This window comes from Schistocerca serialis, chromosome 8 (assembly GCF_023864345.2).
Source record: "Schistocerca serialis cubense isolate TAMUIC-IGC-003099 chromosome 8, iqSchSeri2.2, whole genome shotgun sequence".
Classification (NCBI taxonomy): Eukaryota; Metazoa; Arthropoda; class Insecta; order Orthoptera; family Acrididae; genus Schistocerca; species Schistocerca serialis.
The window spans coordinates 595,044,589-595,069,921 of NC_064645.1; the positions used below are offsets into that span (position 1 = coordinate 595,044,589).

Sequence of the window (25,333 nt, forward strand, 5' to 3'; positions counted from 1 at the left end):
TAAAAAATTGTTTTTCGATCGGCATATTAACTTCAGTAGTAATTTACTTATCTAGTATCAATAGATTGTAGTCGATAATTTATTGTCTCAGTATAGAAAAATGTACAGTACAAGTATACAAGATACGTGCGATCGGTTCACGGAATTTTCGACACGGTCACGGGAGATAACGAAAGGATGAGAATTTACTTTAATTTCTGTAATAATGTGTCACATCACCAACATGTTCAGTCTTGCTACAATTAAGAGCTCCTTTAAGCCATACGGACACAGACACTGACTCACTTATTTTACGATGATTCCTCGTCCCGAGAACCAAAAGCATTGTAGAAATATAATAAGATGCACTTCTATCTTTGTTATAGACTTCACATATCATAAATGCTCTATAAGCAATAATTTCTGGACTGTTAAAAGCCTCCGGCCCAGCTACAGTGTCTACTTTTGGACCGTGTACTACAACCCAGTCATTACCATGTCCATTAGCGACTGCCTCCGTAAACGTGAAATTCAATATGCATCCACAAAAGACTGAAGCGCCATTCAAAATCACTTGTGCACCTACTCCATTCTTCGTACTAACAGCTATATTATCAGTAGCTTTCTATACTGCAACGTACGAACGCCTTCTCCTCCCATAATAAAGCAGCAGCACTAATCTGTGTCAACCTGCCATGTGACCACTGCTGCAACACTCTTGATATATATCTTCGACATAATAGTACACTGTGCTATCTGCGATACTCAGGAATATAGCGTTGAATGAGCCAGCGCGTCTGGCGGAGCTGACTCATATTCCTTGAGCTCTGCCGGGTTAAAATTCACTTCCGGTGGAACTGATAAGCCCGCTGCCGTTGGATAAGGAAGTGCTATATAAGCGACGTTTCTCTTAAGACGGCGTGGGCCGTCGAGCAGCCGCATTTAAAGCAGCATTGACACAGAGTATTGATGCGGCGTCATTACAGGAGGAGAAGGCGTTCGCGCCTTACAATGTACGAAGCTATTGACAATATAGCTATTAGTACGAAGAATGGAATAGGTGCCCAAGTGATTTTGGACACTGTGGCGCGTTACCTACGAGGTTGTAAAGATGTATTTATGGAAACTGAGAAAGGGGGAAGAGGCCTTTATTTCTGTGTATCCCTCCCACTAACTGTACTAAAGATTTGTATATTCCAGGTAGCTTGTTGTTGTTGTGGTCTTCAGTCCTGAGACTGGTTTGATGCAGCTCTCCATGCTACTCTATCCTGTGCAAGCTGCTTCATCTCCCAGTACGTACTGCAGCCTACATCCTTCTGAATCTGTTTTGCGTATTCATCTCTTGGTCTCCCTCTACGATTTTTACCCTCCGCGCTGCCCTCCAATACTAAATTGGTGATCCCTTGATGCCTCAGAACATGTCCTACCAACCGATCCCTTCTTCTAGTCAAGTTGTGCCACAAACTTCTCTTCTCCCCAATCCTATTCAATACATCCTCATTAGTTATGTGATCGTCCATACATGGCATACATGGCTACACTCCATACAAATACTTTCAAAAACGACTTCCTGAATATATATATATATATATATATATATATATATATATATATATATATATGTGTGTGTGTGTGTGTGTGTGTGTGTGTGTGTGTGTGTGTGTGGGTGGGTGGGTGGGTGGGTGTATGTGTGTCACGAAAGTACATGGGAAAAGGAAATAAAACAGCTTGGGATTAAAAAGAACAGAGAATTAGGGTAAAGTGTCTGGCTTTCGCGGACGATGTTGCCATTCTAACGAACAATTCTAACGAACAACAATAGAGAGGAAGCCAAACTTGCATTCGAAAAACTACACGAAATCTCACAGAAAACTGGGCTACAAATCTCCTACGAGAAAACACAGTATATAGAAAACAAAACTGTAGATAATCTCCCAATTACTACTCAGTACGAGAAAGTGGCACAAATTGCCCACTTCAGATATCTGGGAGAGATAATCCAACCATGAGGACTGAACTCAATAGCCAATAGAGATAGAATCTCCAGATTTAAAAAAAAGCGTACAAGCTCACTTGGAATCAGTATAATAAGAAATCTATTTCTGTCAATGCGAAACTAAGGCATTACAACATAGTAGTCCTATCAGAAGGACTTTATGCTGCAGAAACTAAAGTGATTCGTGGTCATACTAAGATCAGAGGGATTGAAATGCAGGAAAGAAAAGTTCTGAGGAAAATATATGGACCAGTGTTTCGGGAAGGAATTTGGGTGAAGAGGCCAACTAGACAGATTTACAAAGACATAGAAACAATACCAGACACCATTAGAAAGAGAAAGGTGAAATTTTGTGGACATATCAGCAGGATGAATAAAAGAAGGCTCACAAGACAAATCTTTGAGATAGTAAACAAGAGCAAAAACCAGACAAAGTGGATCACTGAATCAGAACAAGACATTAAAGAACTGAGGATCACAGAAGACAACATAAACAATAGAGATCAGTGTAGAAACATCGTACAGAAACATACACTTAAACAAGAACATATGGAGAACAGAACAGGAAAAGGATGGTCGGAAGAACGCAAGAGAGATCACAGTGAACATATGAAGAGAATTTGGGAAGAACGAAGAAAGAAGAAGAAATCGTAACTACTCAAGTTAAATCGCTCTCTCAAAAGGGAACAATCTAAAATAATAATAAGTGTCACGAACGTAGTATATTACATTTAACAGTTAGAAAATATTTTCTTGAAGTATTTGGTTAGTGCTATATGGAAATGAGACATTGGCATTACACAATACAGAAAAGAAAAAAATAGAAGCTACTGAAAATTATATCGGTATTTATGGTAACTGAGGTACTGAACAGTACTCGGATGAAGAACTTTAAGCTACAACTTCAAAGAAAGATGCCAGACCAGACAGTTGCTCATTTTGCGATACTTTAAATCCTCCTACTCCTCTTTTGAACTGAGTGAAAATACCTTGAATATATTCTCCTCTTTAAGCAAAATTTTGGCGCAGGAATGAACATTCAAGGTGATTTGACTTCGATGGCATTGATACATTCAGAAGCAGTAAGTCCTTTCATACTGCAAGGAGAAATATATCAGAGGAGATTGATCATATGTTTAACTTATTGCAGCGTTGTAGTCACCCCTATTTCTTGCCCAAGTATATGTAGTATTCGTGTCATCATATAGTAGGGACACGTGCATGAGAGCGTAATATCTCATTTTGAAAGCCTAGAACGTATTTACAAATGAACCTACACTACAGCAATCACTCCAGACGTATTCAGGATCAGGATGAAGTCTCTAAGTTCATGGATACGTTGAAGTACTTTATAGTAGCTGCAAAATGCAGGATAAGGTTTGGAAGTTATTTCTGGTGGTGGCAATTTCTTTGAACAAACATTCGACCGAAAACAAAATGAATTTATTAGCTTGTGCTCAAATCAGTGACAGATTCAAGTAAGAGTAAAATAACACAAGCGAACAGCCCTGAAATACATCATATATTCTCACCCACAATATTTACAATATATATATGTATTGTAAATATTGTGGGTGAGAATCGAATCAAGGTTGATTCGGATTAACGTAACGTAATTATTAAATAATCAAGTCAGAAACTGCAATACCAAGATGACATTCGTCCTCCAACGGATCACATGAAATACAGTTCCATAGACATTAGAATCAGTAAAATGCTATACAATCTAAAACTGCCATTGTAACATTAAGAAAGCGGGAAAGTTTTATATGCCACATCCTACTCACATGGCTGAGTAAATGAAATACTGATATTTATACTTGAATACGGATCAAGATATATCTCTCTGAAGAAGTAATGTTAGTCTGTGAAAATGAGAACTCTGCTTATGGTCTCAGCATCAGTTCCTGTGGTTTGCGGCATAGAAAAGGCCATCAAAACGAAACACCATTCCAGTTATCGTGTGATTACAGGCAACAACCTCAGGATACATGCTGCCCCAAGCACTCCGGAAGCAAGATATGTCAGAATAACACTGAAGACGTGGAAAGAAGGATACAGAACGCTTTGACCAGCCGTTCACTTGGTCACGCATTCTGCAAACTTTCGCGCACTGACAACTAACTGGCCACTCAACTATTCCTCCTAAGTACATCCTTAAGCAGAGTTGACAATGCTAGCTCAGCATCTTTCTATATTTCATTTCATTCTGTTTCTGTTACGGAAACATCTCCGGAATGTAAGACAATAGTAGAGGTAAGAACGTTACAGTAGGGCCATTTGTAGTATTGAAATGTATTGTCACTATTCTCTTCCTTGAGTCCGAATAATTTCCTTGTCTACTAGAATGGATCAGAAAATTCAACCTGCTGGTCTCTAGAAAGTAGTCTTGGAGTATAAATAAAATGACTGAATTTCGAAGTATTCACACTAACCAACGATTTCGTTCAGAACCGAAAGAGAGCCCAGTAACAAAGTCATTGTCTCCAGACTCTGCTGTGGCTAAGTATTTAGGCAGCGGAAACAGTGGCGTCGAACAGAATTGTAAGATGAATACAAAGTGAGCAGTTCTTGAAAATTCCGCAGCTCGTGGTGTAGTGGCTAGCTTTGCTACCTCTGGAACAAGTGCTCCCGGTTTCGATTCCCGGACGGGTTGGAGATTTTATCCGCACAGGGACTGGGTGTTTGCGTTGTCCTCATCATTTAGACGTCATCATCATCGTAGTCATCATTCGTGACATTGGCTAGACTGTTCTGTGTAAAAAATTTGGGACTTCGTATGATGACCCCTCAGTTGAGCGACCCACAAGCCAAACGTCATCATCATCAGTTCTTGAAAAGAGGTAACCAGCTAAGTCTCAACAACAGAGGATAATGGAACGTAGTCGAATTCAGTCAGGCGATGCTGAGGACATAAATTAAGAAATGAGACGCTAAACGTTGCAGATGAGGTTTGCTACTTGGGCAGCAATATAACTGAGGTTGACAGAACTAAAGGCTATATAATATACATACTGGAAATAGCAGGAAACTCATTTCTGAAAGAGACAAATTTGTTAATGCTTAATGTAAATTTGATATGGAATATTTACTGAAGGTGTTTGTTTGGTATGTCGCCTCGTACGGAAGGGAAAATGTGAAAGACAACAAGTTCAGACATGAAAAGAAGCTTTCGAAATGTGGTGCAACAAGAGAATGCTGAATAGTAGATGAGTAGATCGAATAATTAATGAGAATATAATGAACGGAAACGTGGAGCAATGAAATTATTGGCACAACTTGACTTAACCAAGGGAACGGTTGACAGGACACATACTGAGGCAACAAGGAATCGTCCATTAGATAATGTAGGGAAACAATATTTTAAAAGGAGACAAATTAAATTAGTCGGACGTAGCAGTGGTTACTCATAAATAACGAGCATGGAGACCTACATCAGACCAGCCTTTGGACTGAAGGTTGTACAGCAACCACGATATATTATGGCAGTAGTTAAAAGACCTCTGATCACTTGTGTCCAGGGAATTCTTAAGACAAAAAAATTTTCTTCATAATCTGAGATTTCAGAACTTGCATGAATGATGAAGTGATAAAAAATTAAGTACACTACTGGCCATTAAAGTTGCTACAGCAAGAAGAAAAGCAGATGATAACCGGGTATTCATTGGGCAAATATACTATACTAGAACTGACATGTCATTCCATTTTCACGCAGTTTGGGGGCATAGATCCTGAGAAATCAGTACCCAAAACAACCACCTATAGCCGTAATAACGACCTTGATACGCCTGGGCATTGAGACAAACAGAGCTTGCATCTCGTGTACAGGTACAGCTGCCCATGCAGCTTCAACACGATACCGCAGTTCATCAAAAGTAGTGACTGGCGTAGTGTGACGAGCCAGTTGCTCGGCCACCATTGACCAAACGTTTTCAATTGGTGAGAAATCTGGAGAATGTGCTAACCAGCGCTGCTGTCGAACATTTCCTGTATCCAGAAAGGCCCGTACAGGACCTGCAACATGCGGTCGTGCATTATCCTGCTGAAATGTAGGGTTTCGCAGGGATCGAATGAAGGGTAGAGCCACGGGTCGTAGCACATCTGAAATGTAACGTCCACAGCTCAAAGTGCCGTCAATGCGAATAAGAGGTGACCGAGACGTGTAACCAATGGCACGCCATACCATCACGCCGGGTGATACGTCAGTATGGCTATGACGGATACACGCTTCCAATGTGCAGTCACTGCGATGTCGCCAAACACGGATGCGACCCTCATGATGCTGTAAACATAACCTGGATTCCTCCGAAAAAATGACGTTTTGCCATTCGTGCACCCAGGTACGTCGTTGAGTACACCATCGCTGGCGCCCCTGTCTGTGATGCAGCGTCAAGGATAACCGCAGCCATGGTCTCAGAGCTGATAGCCCATGCTGTTGCAAACGTCGTCGAACTGTTCGTACAGATGGGTGTTGTCTTGCAAACGTCCCCATCTGTTGACTCAGGGATCGAGACGTGGCTGAACGATCCGTTACAGCCATTCGGGTAAGATGCCTGTCACCTCGACTGCTAGTGATACGAAGCTGTTGGGATCCAGCACGGCGTTCCGTAATTCGCTCCTAAACTCACCGATTACAAATTCTGCTAAGAGTCATTGGATCTGGACCAACGCGAGCAGCAATGTCACGATACGATAAACCGCAATCGCGATAGGCTACAATCCAACCTTTTTCAAAGTCGGAATCATGATGGTACGCATTTATCCTCCTTACACGAGGCATCACAACAACGTTTCACCAGGCAACGCCGGTCAACTGCTGTTTGTGTATGAGAAATCGTTTGGAAACTTTCCTCATGTCAGCACGTTGTAGGTGTCGCGACCGGCGCCAACCTTGTGTGAAAGCTCTGAAAAGCTAATCATTTGCATATCACAGCATCTTCTTCCTGTTGGTTAAATTTCGCGTCTGTATCACGTCTTCTTCATGGTGCAGCAGTTTTAATGGGCAGTAGTGTACTAACATTACAAATGTCTTTATCTTCACGCTGCCACTTTATGTATTGTATACGTATCGTCAGTTCAGTCACTAATGAGAAAGGATATTTTTTTTTTTTTTTTTTTTTGGTATTTTCTAGTATGGGTGTGAGGTTCACGAATCCTCACATAATAAGACAAAGTTTAAGTCACGTATAAATATGAAGTAATTTGTTGAAACAAATTACGCAAATTGGTTGATGGGTAGAAGCGTGCATTAGTATGAGACTGGTGTGTATGAAATGATATATTTAATGATTATGTTTAATATACCAGAAAAGGATAATAATGATCAAAATTGTGTCTTTTGAGTTTTACGGTGGCATAGTTAAATAAAATGAAACAGCGTCTATTCAGATAAAGTTCTTAGGCTTTCGGCAAGTGTCTTCACCATGCTTCTCAGTGGTTAAAACTTCTCACGGCCTGGGTGGGGTAGGCTAGGTGATAGCAGTCAGTGTTCTGCGTTACTGAGGTCGATTGTGGTGACAGCTGTCGAAGGCTTGAAGATTTTATTCCAGGTGAGACGACTTGAAAAACAATAACGTTTTATCCAATATTGATAAATGATTTCAGTACACAATACATTATAAGAAACTTTATTGCTCTGAGGAGAGACGGAAGGCTATTTTTACACCTATTCTGCCAATGCTATTTCACCCATTAACAGGTACACATTTAAGAAGACAATGAAATTTTTACTTAATGTATGTAACATATATGCCTGCATTTATAAGTAAAATGAACAAAATACCTACTACAGATTTGAGGGATTTTTTTTTTATCTTTCACTAATAAAATTTCACTTTTTCAAATACATTAATTATTATAAAACAGTTTCAGTTGGGTTTCCGGTTCTCAGTTTTCTTGTAATAACTTACTACCATCCTGAGTATAAATTGACCAAATTTCATATTTCTAACTCAATTAGTTTGGAAAATAATAATACCTGAAGATAAAAATATAGTATTGAGAAAATTAATTTAAAATTTAGTATTGCAATTTTAGTCTAGTTCTTGATGAGAATTACTTTGCACAAATATTTTCCTGCACTATACTGAGCATCATATGAATTATACTGATCTTCTTTCCTTCTCTTGGTCCCTCTTCTTTTCTGTCTAGCTTCTTTTGCTCATTTTAAATTAGCAGTTTCTGATTTAGGGATTTTCTCCTCACCTATTTGTACCAAGGATTTTCCAATATATCACTAGATTTTATGCCCAATACATCCAAAAGATCTAGTTTTCTTATTATACCATCGTTGAAGCATAAAATATTGTCATAGACATCTGATTTGAGGGTTGTAATCTGAACAAGTACAGTTTTCCGTAACCGGGTCCAAATGACAGAATTCACAAATTCATTTAATTTTTGCGTTTTCCCATGAAGAAATTTCTTGAACAAAGTTCCTTTACAACTCTAACCACAGGTTTAATTTCGTTCATTACTGCTGCAGGTAAGGAATTTTTGTTGTCAAGTGCTGCACTTCTCCAGTACTTGCGCCAAGTGTAACGCTCACAGGGGCAAAACCAGTGCTCAGGATATGCATTTGTGGACATCTTATGGAAAAAAGATAGACTATACGGTTTTTTCATGTATCTAAATTAACATTTCTTTTTATGGTCAGGCTATAATAATTCTGTATTCTATTTCAACATTTGTCAGGCGATCTTTACCACGCTCTGAAACAATAACAAGCACGGTCAGATCCATGAGTATCGGTAGTAGATGCAGGGTAAGAAACCTTGACAATAGAACAATAGACGCAGGTAATAACGTGCAAGGAATAAATGAGACCTGTGCATTATCTCTGCATGGTGCAAAAAATAAGACGTTGAACTTGAATGACCGATAGCACAGAGCGTCAGGAAAACTATCATAACTCACGAAAAGGTTATCGTATTTTTATGAAACAAAAACTGTTTTACCCAGGAAATAGCGGGCATTTAAAATACGCAAAAATCTAGAAATCGATTACTTGAACCGATTTGCCTTCCGTCTCCCCTTAAGAAATTCAAACATATGTCTGAATGTATTTATGAACCACCTACCATATTTCTGCATACGACAGGTTTCGGAGGATGCGCTGCTACCGGTCATGGTGTGGATCTTCGGCGGTCACTTCACCCTCGGCAGCAACTCCAAGGAACAGTGGGGGCCCGACTTCCTGCTAGATGAGGGCGTCGTTGTCGTTCTGCTCAACTACCGAGTGGGGGTGATGGGTAAGTCTCGCTTCCGAAAAGTAGCTGCGCTGTCAAGTGCATTGTGGCGAAGGTGATGGAAAGGGTTGACACGATACGGTGGACGCGCACCTGATAGTGTCAGTGTAATGGTAATGCCTCAGCGAATTATGTTAAGTGGTAATCAGTATTATACATAATTAACTGATCTGTTGGCAAGGCAACGAGACGTGTACGTAAACTTGGATTTTCTCTATTAACATACAACTATAACGTATGAAGCGCCTTTGGAATGTACAAGTAGACGTTAGTGAGGAAGTAGCCTATCCTTTGTACAAGCTTCCTCTTCACTGGAAACCAAGCAGGATGCTGAAAGTATATTTTTCGCGATTCTGACTATGGCGATTTTGACTATAGATAGGGTATACGCACTACTTTTGGTAAGAGATGACACTGATATCTGCGTCTATTAGATTCGGCAATTATTGTAATCGTTATTAAATGTCAGGACAGCGTGGGGTAACATATCACACCGCCCTTAACTATGGATAACTCTTTCTGTTTAACTTTGGGGCGTTAGATATTGTTTTCGTTTGTTTATTTTTTTATTCGTTAAGTATTCCTTTATCAATGAGTGGCACTCATCTGAGAAATATCCATCTCTCCAGCTTTCTGATTTTCATTTCTCGCAAAATTAATGATGATAGGAAGAGGCAAGGGGGGGGGGGGTTTCCACTGGAGATCGAACCGCACCATAATCCTGAGTTCGGTGTGGGGCGGTGGTGGGGAGGGTGGACTGCTGTGGCCTATCGTGGGGTTGTGAACCACTGAGGGCTACAGCGGGACGAAGCCTCTCCATCGTTTCTAGGTCCCCACTTCAATACACAATATACACACACAAAGGGGCAATATTAGTGGAGCTTCTGGAAATTCTTTTGCTCAGCAGAATTCTAACCTAGGCCAACCCGGATTGCGTGCTACACGAGCAGATTACAACATGTAATTGAGACCCGCCTGATGTCTGGGTTTCAAGTTCAGAACGAACTCTACTCAGGAAAGGTTCCTGTTCTTTGGCGTATGGATTACAATGTAGTGCATAGTGAAGTTCTACAATTAATTCAATTACGTATCATTTCCGTGCAGTAATTGTTTAAAATGTCCACTGCCACGAGTAGCACAGAATATGTTATTACCGTTGTACTTGCTTCGTGATTCAAATAGAGGGGTGCCATGGTTACAGAGACCACAGTACCCGCAATTTTGAACACCTATCGGAAACCGTAGGCTTGTTAATGTGAAAACTCTGCGAACATCCCTTTCCGAACGTATGGGAACAGCACTGCACCACCACACTTTCACACTGCCGATCTCATTTCACTATTTGTCACAAGAGAATATGTATCATATTTCTTACACAGTCCGTGTGAGAATTTTCCATCGTCCATCTCTTTAAAGTAAGTGTTCTTTATAGCCCGGTTTCAGTACTTTAATCTCCATTGCTCATTTCTGATTTCACTCCAGTAGAATGCTGAATACACTTCAATCAAAATTTGCTCATGGTAAAGTGCGGTTTAAGAGAATCATGTCTGAATAAAAAAAGTTATTATTAGTAAATACACATACTCCTCCTAAGACTTTTTTTTTCAACATACATCTACCCTAGTTTCATCGTTGGCGCTTGTTCATCAGGTAGACCGAACTAGTATTTAACACTGGTGCCTCTTTTATTCCTAAATCTTCTCATTCCTACATTTAGTGTTCTATCTTTCTAGAATAAAGTTGCAGTTTTTGCAACAGTCGATATATTTCTTATGTAGATTCAATAACGTAACACTAGCGTTGCTAGCTACGGTGATGTGAGCGTCGTTTGTTTATTGATCTACCTCCTTTTGAGGCCAACTAGACACTAGCTTTATTTCCTGCAGCATTCACTGCGTCTATTTTCACTTTCACCTAGTGACATTTATTTCCAACACATGCTTCTATATGTCCAATGAGAAGTTTAACTTTCAAGTGTTTCACATTTACATCTTTGTATTTTTATGTTCGCTTAATTTTCTTCGTAGGAAACAGCTGTTTAAGGAACTGTCTCCGAATGACTTAAATTTATCTACAGAAAATACGTCTCCTCGGTAAATCGGGATAATGTATAAAAGTGTAACTTCTTCCTTACTAACATGGAGCCACTTTATATCAGTATACCTACTGTTGATGAACCCATTCTTTATCTGCGTCCCTGTACTTGTGTAACGTTCCCTGCTACGACAGTATTACGTAATTTAACCGAGTTACGCATCGATAAGACACTGGACTCCCGCTGGAGTGGATAACGATTGAGATCTGCTTCCAGCTACCCACGTTTTCCTAATTCGCTAAAGTGGATGGCTTCCTTGAAAATACTTTAGACAATTTTCTTCTACATTCTCTCCCAGCTCAGTGGCAACTCATTTCGACTTCGACAGGACGTTAAACATTAATATTTCTTCCTTCCTATGTAATCTTGTTTGAGAACCTATGTGTCTTACTCAGTTTGAAAGCTAAGCCGTCGTCTCTTTTTCCGTTTACTACTCCTCGTAAGTTTTTCGTTAGTTATGTTCAGCTTAGCCCAAGCTCCGTGACAGGTCGCCCATTCCATATAACATTTTTCATAAGAGTGCACATGCAATCTGTGAACTTTCATGTTGGTGTAATTCCTTATACGTTTATCTGTCTTATTCTTGCTTCACTGTTTAAATTTTCATTTATACCTTTAAACAAGTTGTAAAATTGGGACTTGACTTTATACGAAATGTTTCGCGTGCTGTGCAGGGCTGCTGAGCTTGAGTGACCCGATCGCCATGGGCAACAACGTTTTCAAGGACCAGGCGGCTGGTCTGCAGTGGGTGCAGGACAACATCCGCGCATTTGGTGGCGACCCCGACCAGGTGACGCTCTTCGGACAGAGTTCCGGCGGCATCAGCGTCGAGATGCACATGTACTCGCCGCTCTCCAGAGGTATGCATCTGTCATCGTTTCAGAAGCTGCGTGAACTTCGTATTGGTGCATCTGTCGGACAGTCAACGTGGGCGAGGCGTTTAGAGATTCGACTCACGTTATTTGCTTCACAGATGTTCCAAGGAGAGTGTCGGCCGTATATCATGATCTATTAGACACCTGTTGAATACCAGAGAAAATCACTTTAAACCTCACGCTTAACTTGTTTGTCCTTATTGAGGAACTGCGAAGTTACGCTTCCCAATGAAAGTGTATTGCCGTGAATATTTACAATAATACATAGTAACAAATCATTGAAGTTTCATTAATGTATTATGTAACGTCATTTGTTTTTACTGTAGTCGGAATAACGAACATCTGTAGGTGGAAGGTATGGCGGAAAAAATGTTTTTAATTTCCCGATCATAACGCATTTCAGTAAATATCTTCTTCTAACTATGTATCCTTTTCTTTTACTGCTGGAGCAAAACTTGCAATACGCTGAGCTGCCTATATTCATTTCAATTAATACTGGTATTTACACCGGAGCTTTTGTGTCAGATCCATTAAACGACGGTCAGAAACAATATCGTATCTGAGCTAGGGTGCCGGAAAGTGTTCACACTGTGGAAGGTTTACCAGAAACTAACAAACGTTGGGAAGGGTACATCGTACTCTTCTTCGAGACATAATTTTCTTACGCTTGTACAGAGAAATGGTAGTAACCACAGCAATAATTATCGTTGTCTGGAAAATGCATCTCAAATGCAACTCATCTCATCCTGGAACAAAAGGGAACCATATGAGATCCATTTTCAAATCATCAAAACGTAGTCGAAAATGATATTTCCGAACATGTCAAAAATGTGCAATGAACAATTACAGTGCGTACAGATATTTGGATGCACTGTAAATGCCCATTGCACATTTTTGACGTCTTTGGAAGTGCCATTTTTGACTATGTTATGATGATTTGAAAATGGGTCTCACCCCAAAACTAGTCATCAGGTTAATAAAAAGTGAAAATTTGAAACTTTGACTGGTTTTTCGTTCTAATGATCAACAGAAGTTGCTGACACAAGCTACTCCAGCGTGCTGGAAGTTAGTGATTACCCAGGACGCTGTGATGTTTCTCTTCATTCTACCAATAATTACTCTTATCCTTATCTCTGATGAACTGTTTCAAAGTCCACTAAGCACAATAGATTGAGATTCCACTATTAGTTTGTTGTAAGCCCTACAAAAAGGTATTACTGAATTATAGTAACAAAATCATGCTAGGAATTTCGAGTACACGTCCTATATTCATAAGTTCTTCAAATGCGGCCATAGTTGTCTAAATGGGAATTTCTGTTCCATATTGCTACGAAACGTGACCATTCAATTCGGTATCGACGAAGCGATCGCGGTCGGCCACCTTCATGGCAGCAACGCTGAAACACACTGAAGAACAAACAACCGAAAACTCATTGTTGAGTCCAGTTTTTTTTTTTTTTTTTAATCCTCAGTCTTCTGACTGGTAGGATACGGTCCGCCACGAATTCCTCTCCTGTGCCAACCTCTTCATCTCAGAACCTAGGGCCGGCCGGTGTGGCCGAGCGGTTCTAGGAGCTTCAGTCTGGAACTTCGTGACCGCTACGGTCGCAGGTTCGAATCCTGCCTCGGGCATGGATGTGTGTGATGTCCTTAGGTTAGTTAGGTTTAAGTAGTTCTAAGTTCTAGGGGACTAATTACAGATGTTAAGTCCCATAGTGCGCAGAGCCATTTGAACCATTTTTGCAACCTAGGTCCTCAATTATTTGTCCTTGTCTTTGTATTCCACAGATTCCTATCCTCTCTGATTTGCGCAGGACACCCTCATTCCTTATTTTATCAGTCTGCCAAGTTTTCAACATTCATCTGTGTCATCACACCTCAAATGCTTGGATGCTTAACGAAGGGTTGTCACGCGTGACAACTGGTGTATTTGATCTCGTATTGATTGAGATTCAGCAATGCTGAAACACAAAGGGTAGGATTTGTTTCTTTTATTCCAGTCTGTGACCACAAAGCATGTTCTAAGACTATCGATTTTATTTCGTCAACTCTGGCTTAACTATATTAGAATACAATTTAAACACGTAGAAGATGGCCACCACTGACCGAAATCGAAAGCCTGAGTAGAGCTTTTGTGATGGCAGACTGAAATAAAGGAAACAAATTCTCAACTACGAAATAATAAATTTATTCTGTTTTCCGGTTTGTTGTTTAGAGGCGTCTTGCATAGTTTGTGATGGATAAAGAACACATGAGCAGTTGCTTTCCCTTGATTGCCTTAAGTTTCTTACAGTTGATCCTGGATTTGTTTTGCTTTTGTACTCTTGGCTGTTCCTAATTTCAGTGCTGCAAGTTTTTCTTAACCCTACAAAATTTTATCAGCTGATTTTTTTTACTGCATTTAACGTCTAAACTTTCTCGAAAGACATCATGTTTACGCCAGTGACTGTTAAACTTTTTATTTCTCTGTTGCATGTTCGACCTTAGGCCATTATCAAGTGCAGATGTTTTGGCTTTAAGCCATATCTACTTTATACAAGGTGACACATTTATATGCCATTGTCATTTGCACATTTGCACTTGATAGTTTCCTAAGGCCCAAATTGCTGTAGTGGAAATAAAAAGTTTAGCAGTCAAATGGTTCAAATGGCCCTGAGCACTATGGGACTTAACATCTGAGGTCATCAGTCCTCTAGAACATAGAACTACTTAAACCTAACTAACCTAAGGATATCACACACATCCATGCCCGAGGCAGGATTCGAACCTGCGACCTTAGCAGTCGCGCGGGTCCGGACTGAAGCGCCTAGATCCGCTCGGTCACCGCGGTCGGCGTTTAACAGTCACTGGCGTAAACATGATCTCTTTCAAGAAATTTCACGTGACTATGAATCCCAGTTATGAAAAGTTCATTAACGTCTAAACGTTTGTCAGTGTAACGAACTGCTGCTGCTTGCTGCTTCCACTTCTCAAAATACCTGAAAATGGTCAAAGATCGAAACTGTACAAGAGTATACAAATAAATTTAAAAAAAGTACTGCTACATGTAGTAACAATTCAGTCAAACAGTTCGTCGCTGCTGCAGACCCAAGCAGACTGAAGATCGTTGAGCATTATTGTATCATTAGTGAAATTCATTGTGAGAGGTTCTGAAACAGCATTACATTCATTTGCATCTGATTCGGGACAGCGTCCAGCAAGGCTCCGGTAACAGATTTACTTTGCAGTCTGCACTGTCGCAACTTGGAACCTGCCTTTAGCAACTACTGATCTTCTGTCGTGTTTGCTGTAGGACTGTTCCGGGCCGGTATCTCAATGAGTGGATCGGCCCTCGGAGGAGACCACATCGCGGACACGAACCGCGAGATCGCCTTCTGCATCGGCGCGGAGCTGGGCCTGCAGACAGAGGATCCTCAGGAGCTGCTCACCTTCCTGCAGTCGGTGGAGGCTAACTCGCTCTACAACACGGTGCGCCTCTGACAGATATTCCCGGCGCTATGTGTAGCTCAGGCAAATGAAACTAACCGCTCAACACGCAGAGTGTTCCATTACACACCATTTATTTTTAATTTACTGCAACAACATGTAAATACTTCCTTTCAGCCGGCCGCTGTAGCCGAGCAGTCCTAGGCGCTTCAGTCCGGAACCACCCTGCTGCTATGGTCACAGGTTCCAATCCTGCCTTGGGCATGGATGTGTGTGCTGTCCTTAGGTTAGTTAGGTTTAAGTAGTTTTAAGTCTAGGGGACTTATGACCTCAGATGTTAAGTCCCATAGTGCTTGGATCCATTTGAATTTGAACCTCCTTTCATATTAATCCGCAAAGCAACAAATGGCCAGTGAAATTTATTCCTGAACTTCACCTTAGCTACAATAGTTATAGATATACTACATAAAGTGATATCGAAAATTCGAGCGGGACCACTTACCGTGAGCGGTCGCCTCGCCACCGAGGCTATCCAAGTATGCTCCCCGCACCGACCCAAACTTCCACATATATCACACACCTATCTATTTCTTCTCACAGATTGTTAAGCCATTTACCCATACTCGCACATCTCGTGCTTCCCGTGCAGGATTTAGAATCAAGACAAGCCGTCGTTGTCAGTTTCGTCATAGGCCCGCCGTCACCTAATATTGTATTTGTCTTTGATGATGAACTACATTTCCAAATTTTGAAATTTATTCCTGAAATTCAACTTAACATTCATAGTTGTATGTCTACTATCTAAAGCGTAAGTGATAAGGCTGCCGCTCATAAGCGGAAGGCCTGGGGTTCTCGTACCAGTCCACCAAAAATTTTCATATGTCGGTTTAGATAGTACATTTATATCTAATACCGAGCTCCTTTATCGGATTAAAAATAATTCTACTTCATACTGCAAAACACAGTATGGGCTACATTTTTAGGAGCAAGGGACAAAAAATATTCTTTATTACAGGAAAAATAAATGGCGGATGGTCCGTTAGCAATCAGAGAGAATAGTGGTTGAAAGATATTTGAAGATGCATACACATACATCAAAAGAAGCCTTCTACGCTTCAGTGTTAAGATCAGAGCTAACTATGTGTGTCACCAACCTCTGTTATGAGATGGCGTTCTAAGGAGGAGACAGAGGTACAACAACAGGACCGGTTCTTAGTAAATAAGGACAAAGAGGAAAAGACACAGTATTTATCATTATCAATAATGCTAAAGTAAGAACTAAATGAAATATGTAAGAGTAAATGTTCAAATTTCCTAGGAGTCAATGTGGACCACAACTTTAACTGGAAAGCACATAGCACAGATCGCCTGAAATCATTAGCATCCCTGTACGTATAAATGCCGAATCTGATGATAGAGAATAAACATAAACATGCTCAAAGATTAATGCAGGCATCTCCGTAAAAAAGGCCACTGCACATTGCGAATAGCCTAACAATGCTGTTACCCTGTCATGAATTTGATCGAGAATAAGAAGTCGCAGTTTTACACTAAGGAAACAGAGTTAAATATAATAGTAGGACCAAAATTAGCCTTGGCTCTTCATCACTTAATCTCACTGTTGCCCAGAGAGCACCAATAAAAACATTTGGTCACTCCCTATGTAAATGAAAGATGATGGGAAATAATGAGAGCGTGGGACATAAACCGAATTCGTTTGTGCTTGACAAAATCTTTTACCCTATATAAGAATTTGTAAAGTGATAATAACTGTATGTGCTCGAATAGCAATCAGGATTTTTGAATACGATTCCTTTCACAAAACTCTAGTTAATTAACTGGTCAGCATGTAGCCATTCTTTCACAGAAAAAACAAATCCGAAGCGATAGTGTACTTAAACATCTATGAGACAACGACATATCGTAGTAGGTCTTTGCAATTCTGTCCATCTGTTAAAATAATGGCTAATTCTCAGATAATTTTTGTGTGCTGTTGATCCTTTACGTTGACTGTCCGATCGTTACATAACTTTTACATACTTTTTCTTACAAGTAGACCACTCGACAGTGGGATTTTTGTAGTTTTTTTGGCATTTACAGTGTCATTACGTGAAGTTCAGGACTCAAATATCAATTCAACCCTCAAAAATTCCGTACAAAATCGACATTGAAGATTTCCGAGGAACCTTAACTCACTAAAATTTAGGTGACTTTCCCGATGTATCGCGTGGCTCATTCGACGGCGGTTGAGAATGTTATGTGGATAATCCATTGATTGCTGTTACGGATCTCCGTATGCGCTTTTTTAGCTCAGTCCGAATATCTACACCGTTTAAATATAAAATTCAGAAAATATTTGCTACATATCACACATCTGATGTTCAATTTTTATAACAAATGTAAGAGTTCCGTTTTCTAATCACATATTGTTCATATGTTCAAATGTGTGTGAATAACTAAGGGACCAATCTGCTGAGATCATCGATCCCAAGACTTACACACTACTTAAATTAAGTTATGCTAAGAATAAAACACACACACACACACACACACACACACACACACACACACCCATTCCCGATTGAGGACTCGAACCTCCGGCGGGAAGGAATCACATATTGCACGCACCGCAAAGATAAATTATTAATTAAACATTTTATTGGCTGTGATCCAGCAATCGTTCGCTATTTACTTACGAGATGTGTGTACAGCCACTTCGGTTGATCAACATTTTTTCAATTGACCGTGGTTTTAATTGCACTAGGGAGATCTTCAAAAATGGTTCAAATGGCTCTGAGCACTATGGTACTTAACATCGGTGGTTATCAGTCCCCTAGAACTTAGAACTACTTATACATAATTAACCTAAGGACATCACACGCATCCATGCCCGAGGCAGGATTCGAACCTGCGACCATAGCGGTCACGCGGTTCCAGACTGAAGCGCCTAGAACCGCACGGCCACACCGGCCGGCGGGAAATCTTCATCAGAATATCTACACCATGGTCAATACGAAATTTTGTGCAACTGAAGTGGCTCCATACACGTTTTGTAAATAAATTCTCAGTTGTCAATATTTTATTAAATATCGTTCGAAATTTTTTTAAATTTAACACACCTTTATTCACAGACTTAAGACTGCATATACGTTACATGCAGTAATGACAGTGGTGTCAAAACAGGGAGTCGGGGGGGGGGGGGGGAGGGGGGATGTTACCCCCCCTTGCAATCAGCAAAATGGATAAGAATTTGCTCTCTTTATCTCTATTGAAAAGACAATAAAGGAAGAGAAAGCTATAAAAAATAAAAATACATGCAGAAATATTCTGTTGACTAACATGTAGTCCTCGTTAGATGGTCTTCAGTGCGCTGGCTGTGTGTTCTCGTCCAAACAGTCGGCTGCTTTAACAGGAGCATCGCCGCATCCACGCAGCAATTTTAACGATAAATCTGGCTATTACTACAAAATGTCGATTAAGTATCAAAAAATACTGAAGTGTATTTTGACTTGATTTTATAGCTAGAACATTGCGTAGACGACTAGATATAAGATGCTCCCTCTGGCGAAACATTTTATGTTTATGTCTTTTTGTGTCTTTCAGAGCTGTGGTGTGGGCTTCATGATCGCCATAGAGCCTGAAGCGGAGGGGGCATTCATGACGGCTGACCACAGCAGGCTCGGAGCGTGGGCCACCGCAGGCAACTACACCCACATGCCGCTCCTAACCGGGGTTACCACTGGCGAGTACAACTTGCAGATGCAGGGCGGTAAGTGGCACCAACTTTTCCCTCGAGTGACTCTCTGCTGTGTTCTCAGAAACGAACGCTTTATAATGGCGATGTACCGATATCCCTGTTTCCGACTGTAGCAAATTATTAAGTTCCGTACTGTCACTCGTTAAACAATGGCTCTCACTCAAGTGAAACTTTCTGTTTGGGACACACGTCTGATATTCGAGAGTAGAGAGATTCAAAATACAGATGAGAAGACCTTCAGAATGGTGCCGTTCATCAACAGTCAGTGTTCGCACTGTTTGACGCTATTCGTTGATATCTTGGCTGCTCCATAATACTCGTTATTTTTGCTGCAGATTTCGATACACGGGAGAACAGAGTCCATTCCTAGCACGTTGCTTTGTGAATGGCTGCTTGACTGCAACACTTTTGACCCCACTATTGTTTGTTCCGGAAGACAGATATTCATAGTTTCCTGTTTCCTTAACTTATCTGTAAAAAACTGTTTACCCTGAACGGTGGCCGAGCGGTTCTAGGCGCTTCAGTCCAGAACCGCGCGACTGCTACGGTCGCAGGTACGAATCCTGCCTCGGGCTTGGATGTGTGTGATGTCCTTATTTTTCTTAGGATTAAGTACTTCTAATTTCTAGAGGACTGATGACCTCAGATGTTAAGTCCCATAGTGCTCAGAGCCATTTGAATCATTTTTGGAAAATGCCAGTGGCGCTTGTCACAGAGTTCTAGTGAGTCGTTAACGATATATCGCATCTGAAAAGTTCCCATATCGACACTTGTTCAATATCTGTGGCAGCAAACAATAAAGAACAACAAAGGTGGACACAATAGTTATGTGGATTCTAACCAGTAACGGAACAACTGAACATCACAGGTTATGTTCAAAATGACAAACAGGCGGCTGCAATAGACGCTTCCAGTCTGGTATGGAAAGACTGCTAATATTTCAGCAGAGATGTCCGAGCAGGCTGCTATAATACATCGTTGCATGTAATCCAGTGTAGTTGGTATTTCCTTGTAGAATTCGTCTTTCAGCTTTCTCCACAGAGAAAAGCCTACAGGCGTCATATCATGGAAAAGGGCCGGCCAAAGTACGTGTCGTCTCGTCCAGTCCAACGGATTGGAAACAATTCATGAAGACATGCTGTAGTACTCGGTGTACCATGAGCAGGACAGCCATAATGTTGGTACCATAGTTTCCTTCCAATCTGCAGATGAACGTCTTCTAGCATCCGTGGAAGATGTTCTGTTAGGAGGCTTTGATACCTATGCGCATTCAGTTTTCTACAAATGGTTCAAATGGCTCTGAGCACTATGGGGCTGAACTTGTGAGGTCATCAGTCCCCTAGAGCTTAGAACTACGTAAACCTAACTAACCTAAGGACATCACACACATCCATGCCCGAGGCTCAGTTTTCTATCTATGAACAACGGGCCTATGAGCCGATGATTCACTATGCCACACCATACATTTACGCTCCGTGAACGCTGACGTCCCACCTCACGAAGCCAACGGGGATTGTCAACAGAACTATAGAGCATGTTTCGGCGGTTTACCCGGCCATGACTGGTAAATGTGGCTTCATCTCTAAACAAGATACATGACATATATAGAGTATGCTGTACAGAAGTTAATATGAATTTCTTAATCGGTCCCACGCAGCTCTTGACGGAGACTCGTGTGATAGGGATGGACTATGTCGATGGAGAATGAGTAGGACAGTGGCCTGACTCATGCCATTTCCTCGTGATATTGCAGAGATTCCGCACATCAACAGCAACAGCATCGAGAACAGTAATTTCCCTCTCTTCTGTCGTCACTAGTTTCCTTTTGTTACGTTGTCTACGTGTTACGCTATCACTTTCAAGTAATTAGTTGAAGACATTGATAAATAATTGTCGAAACGGTTGACGCCTATTGGAATATCTAACTGCTTACACCGTCCAAGAATGAAAAGCATTTTTCTACATTCTCTGTACAGGAGGAGCATGTCCGCTTCTTCTGCATTAGTGTATCCCGTCGTCCACTCACGACCTATTCCAATGGCTCTGAGCACTATGGGACTTAACATCTGTGGTCATCAGTCCCCTAGAACTCAGAACTACTTAAACCTAACTAGCCTAAGGACGTCACACAACACCCAGTCATCACGAGGCAGAGAAAATCCCTGACCCTGCCGGGAATCGAACCCGGGAACCCGGGTGCGGGAAGCGAGAACGCTACCGCACGACCACGAGCTGCGGACTGTCACACACTAACTGATTAGCAAGTCAATGCGCTCAAATGACACACAAGCACACCGTAACCAAACATAACAACATTGTACCTAACAACTAAGCAGTTTTAATGACACAAAGAAGTCCTAGAATCCTGCAACAAATTTACCCTAATTTTAGTTTTTTAATGTCGATGGGCGCTGTACCATTTAAAAAAGTATATGTCTGTACGAAAAATACACTGTGTAAGTATTACTACAGTCTATTTATTGGCTAACAATACGGGCGCTAGACTGCCATTCCACTCTGAAAACTACACATCAGTCGAGCTTTCCGTTGCCGCAATATTTGCGGTACAAGTTCTAGGTGATTCACTGTGTAGACCTATAACGATAATTGTGGCGCTTTGCACGGTTCACGCAGCTCCACCCGTCGGAGGTTTGAGTCCTCCCTCGGGCATGGGTGTAAGTGTGTGTGTTATCCTTAGGGTAAGTTAGTTTAAGCTGGATTAAGTTGTGTGTAGGTTTTGGGACCGATGACCTCAGCAGTTTGGACCGATTGGAACTTACCACAAATTTCCAAATTTTAATTGGACTTGTAGACATTCGAAAAGTATCTCATTCAATGACACATTATGATTTCTACTACACATACCTTTTCTACTTAATACCTAATCAGGCTGAATATCAGCTAGTGACACTTTTACTACACAAATATTTCAAACTAACTACTTAGTGATATATAGTTCAATCGTCTCATACGCTCAGTTATAGGTAAAGAAAATTAACAGGCTCCGTTGATTTTTAGGATGTTGACAGACTGAAGTTTGTGTACAAAAGACATTTTCAACAAAACACATCTACGACATACTCTGATGAGCCAAAAAATTATGACCTCCGGTTAATAGCTTGTTTGTCCGACCTTGGAACGAAATACATCACTAATTCTGAGTATCAGTGATCCGACAGTATGGTAGTAGGTTTGTGAAGTTACGTAGTATTAGATGTCTACGCACTGGTCATGTAATTCGCGTAAATAACAGGAAGCTGATTTGCGTACACTCTGATGGCACTCGACACGATCCAGATGGGTTCCATAGGATATACCTCAGGCGAATTTTTTCGCCGAGACATCACTATGAATTCACTATAATTCTCCTTAAACCACTGTAGCACGATTCTGGTTTAGACACACGGTCAGTTATACTGCTGAAAGGTGACACCGCCGTGGGTTAAGACATCAAGCATGAAAGGATGCAGGTAGCTCGAAGCTGTCAGCGTGTCTTCGATTAGTACCACAGGTCCCTTCCAAGAGCAGGAACCTGTCTCCCACAGCACGACACTGCACCGACCAACCTGCGTCCATGACGGGCTGCACATTTCGATGACGGTGTTTATGGAGAAGGAACCACTTTTGACAAAGCTTAGGTATCCGAGTAATGAGGGAATTAGTATATTTCGTCAAAATATACAAGGTATTAGAGATAAAGGTAGTGAACTGCTTATAGATGTTGACTCTGAAATTATTGGTATATCTGAACACCTCTTAAATAAGGAAGTAATTCAGAGGCTTCCTTTACCAGGATACAGGTTGGCTGGCAGCTTTTCGAGGAGCTCTTTGCGGTGTGGGGGAGTAGCTATGTACGTGAAAAACGGCATCCCATTTGAGTCAATTGATGTTTCAAAGTACTGCACTGAAAAGGTGTTTGAATGTTGTGCAGGTGTGGTTAAATTTAACGGAGCTAAACTTCTAACTGTTGTTATTTATAGATCCAAAGACTCCAATTTCACAACATTTTTGCTAAAGCTAGAGGAGGTTCTTGGTTCACTTTATAGGAAATACAAAAAGTTAGTTATATGTGGTGACTTCAATATTAATTGTATAAGTGATTGTGCAAGGAAGAGGATGCTGGTTGACCTCCTTAATTCTTATAATCTTATGCTAACCGTATTCTTTCCAACGAGAGTGCAAGGGAACAGTAGAACAACCATAGACAACATTTTTGTTCATTCCTCAGTACTAGAAGGGCATTCTGTTAGCAAAAAGGTGAATGGTCTTTCAGATCATGATGCACAAATTTTAACTCTAAAAGATTTTTGTGCTGCAACACGTGTTAAATATAGGCATCAGCTGTTTAGGAAAGCTGATCCAGTTGTTGTAGAGCCCTTTGTAAACCTTATCAAAGAACAAGAGTGGCATGATGTTTATAGCGCTGATACAGTAGACGATAAATATAATGCTTTTCTCAAGACTTTTCTCGTGCTCTTTGAAAGTTGCTTTCCGTTAGAACGTTCAAAACAGGGTACTAGCACAAACAGGCAGCCTGGGTGGCTGACTAGAGGGTGAAACGTCCCCTTTGAACAATTATACAAGACTGTGCTTAACCTGACACACAATATGTTTAGCGCAACGCAATCTGACTTTCAGAAATCCCTACAAAAGAATGGCCCTGACTAACATTAACCTATGCATTTCACAATCGCTTACCTCACAAAAATCTTCGTTACTCGAACTACTGCAATACAGCGTGCGCCACTACTGCCAGCTAAATAAAAGATTCAAACTATGGAATGCACTAACTACTGATAGGGATAGTTAGCAAATGAAAGATATTAATAGAGAACAAACAATGTATTTACCTTAATATCATCAAAAGTCATAATATATATAGCAGTTCATCACAAATTACAAAACTCCGCCATCTCTCTCCCCACATCCACCACTGCTGGCGGCTCACCTCCAACTGCGCAATGCTACGCGCTGTTCACATCCAGCTGCCGCTGCCCAACACTACAATGGCAGACAACAATGCAAACTAGCCACAGACTGCACACAGCATAGCCAGTGATTTTTATACAAAGGTGGCGTTACCAATAAAAAAACCTAAACAGCCGACTTACATAGCCCCCATGCTCCCCACAAAAAATTTTACAAATTATTTTGGGCAGTGGCCAATAATGATTTGATTAAATTTTTCATAATTACAATAACAAAGATATCAAATGCACACACTTATTGATACAATGTTGGTCAAAAGCTATAATTTTGTCACAGTCCATAAAGACAGTCCTGATTCATCACAGTAAAATCACAGTGTTTTTCTTTTTTTTCAAAGTCTGAACAGTAAAAGAGAATGCACACAGCACAGCCAGTGATTTTTATACAAAGGTGGCGTTACCAATAAAAAAACCTAACTTACAAGGGATAAGAATATCTTGTAGAAAATAGTGGCAATTATATCAAAACTTTAGAAACAGTCAAAATCTAAATGCAGCAGCCCATTACAAACAGTATTGTAAGGTGCTTAAAAATGTTATTAGGAAGGCAAAAAGTATGTGATATGCAGATAGAATAGTTAAGTCTCAGGATAAAATTAAAACCATATGGTCAGTCGTAAAGGAAGTGGCTGGTCTGCAGAGACAGGTCGAGGATATAGAATCAGTGCGTAGTGGGAATGTCCGTGTTACTGATAAGTCGCATATATGTACAGTATTTAATAATCACTTTCTGAATATAGCAGGTGAACTAAATAGAAACCTAGTCCCAACAGATAATCATATAGCGCTCTTAGATAAAAGTCTTCCGAGACTGTTACCTGAAATGCTCCTCCATGATACTGACAAGAGGGAGATTGACTTAATAATTAAATCACTAAAGACCAAGAACTCTCATGGATATGACGGGGTATCTAGCAGAATACTGAAGTATTGTTCTATGTATGTTAGCTCAGTACTTAGCTATATCTGT

The 25,333-nt window shown here is 40.7% G+C and overlaps 1 protein-coding gene across 1 annotated transcript in view; it reads left to right on the forward strand.

Annotated features, from left to right (window-relative positions):
* LOC126417146 (juvenile hormone esterase-like) overlaps positions 1–25,333 on the forward strand; it is a 139,061-nt gene that overhangs the window by 13,704 nt on the left and 100,024 nt on the right. The window contains exons 4-7 of the mRNA XM_050085044.1: positions 9,075–9,225; positions 11,992–12,177; positions 15,485–15,660; positions 19,222–19,387. Coding sequence (XP_049941001.1) covers positions 9,075–9,225; positions 11,992–12,177; positions 15,485–15,660; positions 19,222–19,387 — 679 coding nt within the window. The remainder of the gene's footprint in view (positions 1–9,074; positions 9,226–11,991; positions 12,178–15,484; positions 15,661–19,221; positions 19,388–25,333) is intronic.